Source organism: Salmo trutta, chromosome 37 (assembly GCF_901001165.1).
Source record: "Salmo trutta chromosome 37, fSalTru1.1, whole genome shotgun sequence".
Classification (NCBI taxonomy): domain Eukaryota; kingdom Metazoa; phylum Chordata; class Actinopteri; order Salmoniformes; family Salmonidae; genus Salmo; species Salmo trutta.
Genome location: NC_042993.1, coordinates 13,442,211 through 13,448,366, shown reverse-complemented (window position 1 = coordinate 13,448,366; position 6,156 = coordinate 13,442,211). Strand labels below are relative to the sequence as shown.

Genomic DNA, 6,156 nt, shown 5'->3' with positions numbered 1-6,156 from the left:
GAAGGAGAGTGATGCATCAGATGACCTGGCCTCCACAATTACCCGACCTCAACCCAACTGAGATTGTTTAGGATGAGTTGGACCGCAGAGTGAAGGAAAAGCAGCCAACAAGTGCTCAGCATATGTTGGAACTCCTTCAAGACTGTTGGAAAAGCATTCCAGGTGAAGCAGGTTGAGAGAATGCCAAAGCTGTCATCAAGGCAAAGGGTGGCTACTTTGAAATAACACATGGAATAATGTAGGAACCAAAAAATGTTACACAGATTTTAGGTTCTTCAAAGTTTCGATGTCTTCACTATTATTCTACAATGTAGAACATAAGAAAAACCCTTGAATGAGTAGCTGTCAAAACTTTTGACTGGTACTGTATGCATGCATGCATATATATATATATATATATTTTTTTTTTTATTATATAAATAATTTTCGGGATGGAAAACATTTTCAATGTGTAAACTTAAATTACTAAAAAGAGATGTAAAGTATGTAGAAAAGATAATGAACCTATATATTTTTTAAATATGATCATCTTTGAGAACTAACCATCACCTAAATAAAAGCTAGATAATCAGGGAGAATCTAAAATTCCAAAAATGATGCATTCAGGAGTTTGTCATAGCATGGGGCCACCAGATTTTTTGGAATTGCAGAAAATGTGCTTTAAAACTGTCAAATTGTATCTCCGTCACATGGCAAAATGTGTAGAATTGCACAAAATGTGCTTGAAAATCGCTACATTTTGTCACTGCGGCCAACAGAAGGGCCTCTAAAATTGTCGCTCGGCCACCGCACCATTGGCCACGCCCACCATGTAAGCCCCATTTTGATCCAGAAAAGACCCTGGCAGCTATTAGCCATTCTTTCTCAACGCTCACAACAACAGTCTGCTCTGGAATGTTTTCAAATCTAAGCCACTTTTCGGTTCATCTCTTTGATCTCTTCATCGCCTTCCATCATTGTTCCCTTCTTTCTCATTGGTCCAGTGGTTGCAGGTGTGAAGTGGTGATAGGCCCCAGGGAATGTTCAAACAGGAAACTGGACAGTATGTCTAGCTACCCCAGAATGCCTTGCCCATGGTCCCATTTCTAGACATGACCTGTTGTCTCACGTTTCCAGGAAGGCTTTCTATCATCCTGTTCCCTTTCTCTGTGGACCACGATAGTTTTACATGGTCTCTTCCTAGCTCCTTCTCTCTCTTTCACTTTCAGTCTGATAGGGTACAGTGTGTAAAAGTCTACTTTTTGCTCCTCCTCAGCAGTAGCTGCGCGTCTGACCCTCAGTATGGATGGTCCAGTTGGGTGATGGTGCAGGTAAGCTGCCCTGCCGTGCCAGCCCTCTCTGGTTCCTCAGACCCTGCGGCCGCAGCACCGGCTCATGGACCACATCTCTGCGGGGGGGAGTGTTGGGGTATTGGCCCAGCATCGGGCCAGGCTGGAAGGGGTACTGGCTGTACTGGAGGCCTCCTGGCTGGCCGGGATAGGGCCTGGGGGCTCCCAGCGTCAGGTTGGAGAAAGCTGCAGACGGGGAGTCTGAGGGCTCCAAGAGGGGCTGGCTGGGGTAGCCGGAGGAGCAGGGGTCCTGGGGGCTCTGGATGGGGTAGGGGGGCTCCTGGTAGTGCTGCCAAGGGGGGTAGGGGTTAGCGCCAGAGCTCTGGTGCTCTCCCTGGGTAAAGTTTTGGGTCCGGTAGTATTTGAGCACCTGATCGCCTGAGGGCATGACATCAAAGGCCTGCCTGTACTGGCCCCCAGGCGAGGACCTCCGGAGCGGGTCTTGGCGTTGGAAGCCCCCTGCCCCAGCCCTCTGAGGAGCCCTGATCCGTGAGGGGCCCGGGGTGTAGACATTATAGGCAGGCGGGGATTGGTTGTGCTGCTGGCTGGGGTAGGGGTTGGCAGGGTGCTCCATGGCAGGGGAGGAGCTGGTGGAGGCAGAGGAGGAGGTGACTGTGGAGGGACCCTCAGCCCTCTCCTCCTCAGCCAGCTTCTCTATCAGCAGGGAGGCGATCTCCTTCCCTGACAGGCCCTGGATGGGCTCCGTACTACAGCTGGAGCTCTGGGGGTCTGAGCGGCTGCGGTAGTGGATCCCTGTCGATGTAGACGCTGTGGGCGCTGGGAGGAAGTCGCTCTCCTGGATGCTCCCTGGGGTCGTTGCGGCCGAGTCGTTGTGGGCGGATGGGCTGTCTGGAGTGGAGGGGGTGAGGCTGACGCTGGTGGAGCCTCCCTGGTCAGGGACCAGGCGGGGGGAGGACTGTCTCTGGTCCTCTGGGGGAGGGGGGTCGTTTGGAGTGGCAAGAGGTTCAGAATCCTGTGGAGAGTCTCCATCCAGGTCTGTGCTAGTCCAGCTCTTCGTGTTTTGGGCACCAGTAGAGGGGCTGGGGAAAGGGAAGTTGACGTAGATGGGCTCAGACAGGTCCTTGGAGGTCGGTCTGTGGGCCTGGGGAGGGGAAGGCTGGGATGGCTGGAGAGACTTGCCCTGGGGAGTCTGGCTCAGACTCAGAGGAGCATCCTCTGGCTTACGATAGCACACCTTCCCGTTTTCAAAATAGGGGTGTAGCTGGGAGGCGGTGAGGTCTGTGGAGGCTGACCTGTTGGAGCGGTGGAGGTTGCGTTGGTGCTGGTGGAGCGCCAGGGGAACCATGGAGGAGGAAGGGAGGGGGTGCATCTCACTACGGGCCAGCCGGACTGAGGAGGAGGTCTGGCGCTGGGGCTGGTGGTGAGAGGGGTGATGGTGGTGGATGGAGCCGTCCTGGGAGTGGTGGTGAGAGTGGGAGTGTCCGTGGGAGAATGAATGGGACTGGGAGTGGGCGGCTGCCCAAGCCCGCGTGACCTCTTTGGACCAGAGCTGGGGCCCACTCTCCCTGGGTCCACCGTGGTTGTGGTGGAGAGGCTGGGGTTGGTGTTGGTGATGCCCCCGAGAGATGGGCCTTTTGTTGGCCTCTGGGTGGGGGGCCGGGCGGAAGTTACCCTCCAGGTCCAGCCTCATGTTCTGGTAGCTGTGGCGGGCGTAGCTGGGGGGGCCCTGCGAGTTCTCAGGCCCGGCGATCTCGTAGTAGAAGTTTTCCATCCTTCCCTGGTCCTCTGAGGTGGAGGAGAGGGGCACGGGCCGGATCTGGGCCTGCTGAGGAGGCTGCTGACCCGGGGATGGTTGGCTGGCTGCGTGGTAGCGGGCGAGGTGGTCTGGAGCTCCACTCAGACGCTCTGAGAAGGCCCTGGCCAGAGGAGGGTTCCCCTGCTGACCAAAGATCCGCCTGATGCGCCCTGAGTCCAGGGAGCGACGCATCTCAGTCTGGGCCAGTGGTGCTCTGTGGGGACGCTCCAGATCCAGGGGCTTAGGGGGTACTTTGGGGCGGGTGGGCTGGAAGGCACGGACCTGAGTCAGAGGGGACTCTGACTTGGAGTGCAGGAGCTGGGGGTGGGCCGAGGACGGCTTGGACTGGGTGGAGGTGGATTTCTGTTGGAGGTGAGGGGCAGAGAACTGGCGTGAGTAGGCTGGGGGCTTCCTCTGAGACTGGGACTCAGTGGGGCCAGGTCTCTCCCCAGACTGGCCTGGGTTGGGAGGCTGTGACTGGGGCAGCTGCTTCTGGTTCTTGTAGATGGGGCTGGGGGTCTGGTCGTCTCCAGAGGCGCTCCCACCAGACAGCTCCGAGTTGGACGCCACAGAGTCAGACGTCTCAGAGGACAGGGTCCCCATATCCTGCAATAAAAAAAAGTATAATTTTTTACCGCCATACAGTAAGTTACAGTACTGGTTAGTCATGCATGCTGTAGCTACATGTGGCCGGACATACTTTACTGTACTCTAAGCCTGATTAACTAGCTGGGAAAACAGAACATGGGCTTTGTCATAGTCTCCTCATAATGACAGTTAAAAAAAGGAATCTAATTTTGCCCAGGCAACTGTAAACATCTTGCTTGTTATGGTTAGGAAATGAAGGCTCTGCTGAAAATGACCCGACAGCACTGTTGTTGCTCTTCATATGGAGCCCAAAACTAGAACATCTCCAGCACAGTCAAAACAACATATCCACCACTTAGAATTTACCACAGTACAAACGGACACCATTTACACAAAGTTACACCCATACAGTGCCATTTACAGACATGTGGACACTCCCACATACACACACACACACACACACCTGTCCTGGAGTCCTCTCTCCCTGGCCGTGTCCTGTATCTGCTGCAGTCTCTGTCGTGTTTCCCTCTCCCTCAGTCATCCACACAGACAGGGGGCGCACTGTGGAGTAGAGCTGATTGGGGTCAGAGGACAGCAGCTCTCCTGCGTCGGCAGACAGGGACCTCTGGTAGCGGGTGTCGGCTGCGTCCTGGGACCGGGACTGAGGGGGGCGGTAGGGGGGCGAGGCGCCCTGTCTCAGGGCCTTGTTGGCACTCTCAGCCAGGGCCAGGGCCATGAGGCGTGCTGGGTTTTTAGGAGGGGGAGGGGGAGGCTGGGAGAGCAGGGGGGGGCCGGTGGGTTCTGTTATACCTGTAGAGGGGAGAGGGTTAAATTACATGACTAGGGTCTGCAGTAAAACCTCAAATCATCATTAAAAACAAACTCATTTTTGATGATGATTATAAATCAATCAACTAATACATTCAATCAAACTTCTTGGCCGAGTCCACTCCTGTCTACTCACCCTGTCCTCTGATCTTGGCCTCGGGGCCCAGTTTGCTGCGGATCTCCTGCTGGCAGCTCTCCGTCAGCTGGAAGTCACATGACCTCAGCAGCATGGAGATCATCTGAGGAGGCTGCGACTGGGAGGGGCCGCTGCTCGGGATGCCAGGCTGTAATTCGCCAGCTCGCCCGCCAATCATGTCCAACACCTACGAGGGAGAAAGCCAAGTTTGGTGAGGCAAATTTATCATACAGAGTATATAGGCAAGTAAACTCCAATCCTGAGATACAGAAATACAGGGACAGCAGTGACACAGAAAGGGAGGAATTACCTTGGCTGGGACGCTGATGGATACAGGGTCAGAGATGTCCAGTGTAGGGGACTTGGGGGATTTTTGTGAGAAGGCATTCACCATCTTCCGGGTGAAAGATCTTCTCTCCGGCGGGGGCTGAGCAGAGGGGACAGAGGTCACAGGTGTAGTGGGCTGGCCCTGGCCTTGACTGTGTGAGGTACTCAGGTTGGCACCCTCCCCTGATTGGCCGGCAGATGGGCTGGTATTGGCCGGTCTGTGTTGACAGAACACCTGAAGGGGCGAGGCTGTGGCGGCGATGATCAGACTTCTCCTGACGGCCGCATCCGATTGGTTGAGCACCGAGTCGGGGTCCTCTGTGATTGAGCGCTGGCTGCTGGAGTGAGAGTGTCCTTGGTGGCTGAGGCAGCGGTAGGGAGGGGGCGTGGCAGTGGGCGGGGACTCTCTGCCGCCCGCGGTGACTACGCTGCTGCCCAAGCCGATTGGTCCGTCCTCCAGGAAGGTGGGGCTGAAGTCAATGATGTCCTCGGCCATCCAGGAAGCAGCCGGGTCCTGGTTGGAGAAGTCAGGCAGCATGTAGATGCCTTCCTCGTCTTCATCCTCCTCATTGTCTCCATCATCCCTGGGCCGGCGGTCCTCAGGCAGCAGGCTGTCATACGAGCGGCTGGAAGGCAGGCGGGACGGGGGGCGCTGGGGCAGGTGCTGGGGGTCCATGGAGGCAGCCAAAGAGAGACCATCACTGCTGGAGCGGGGCCGCCGCAGACGGTTCAACTGTCCTGAGAGAGCGAGAAGGAGAGGTAGGGAAAAAAATAAGGAATAGTCAGGGTTTAAAATAAGCGTCTCTGTAGTGCTCAGTGACTAACACACAGCTCCACCAGCTCCCAAAGGACCCATTCTACTCCGAATGTCCCAAAATCACTCAAACTATCATCACTGCTTCCAGACATATTCCTTCTCTTGCACAGCCTCCCCTGAAAGAGACATCTCATACTCTATAGTTAAAGGACGAGAAGAGAGAGGCTCTGCTATCGATCAGTCTGCGAGGACTTAACCTGCTGAGATGAGTAGCAGTACTAGCATCAGTGAGCCAGTGAGTTATGGCCGACTGTGGTGTACCTGCTCCACTGTGCTGGGACGATAAGGATTCCTCACTCTTAGCTGAACGCAGGGTCACACTGTCCACATGGCAACCTGCAGGAGAGACCCGGGAGAGAGAGAGAGAGAGACAGCG

General features: G+C 55.3%; 1 protein-coding gene across 3 annotated transcripts in view; it reads right to left on the bottom strand.

Moving 5' to 3' along the window:
- Nucleotides 1–971: 971 nt before the first annotated feature.
- LOC115176550 (rho GTPase-activating protein 33) overlaps nt 972–6,156 on the bottom strand; it is a 45,356-nt gene continuing 40,171 nt past the window's right edge. For all 3 annotated transcript variants that reach the window (XM_029736604.1, XM_029736606.1, XM_029736603.1), the window contains 5 exons: nt 6,042–6,116; nt 4,947–5,701; nt 4,637–4,823; nt 4,136–4,482; nt 972–3,690 (listed from right to left, as the gene is read on the bottom strand). In XM_029736604.1, coding sequence (XP_029592464.1) covers nt 1,252–3,690; nt 4,136–4,482; nt 4,637–4,823; nt 4,947–5,701; nt 6,042–6,116 — 3,803 coding nt within the window. In that variant the 3' untranslated portion in view covers nt 972–1,251. The remainder of the gene's footprint in view (nt 3,691–4,135; nt 4,483–4,636; nt 4,824–4,946; nt 5,702–6,041; nt 6,117–6,156) is intronic.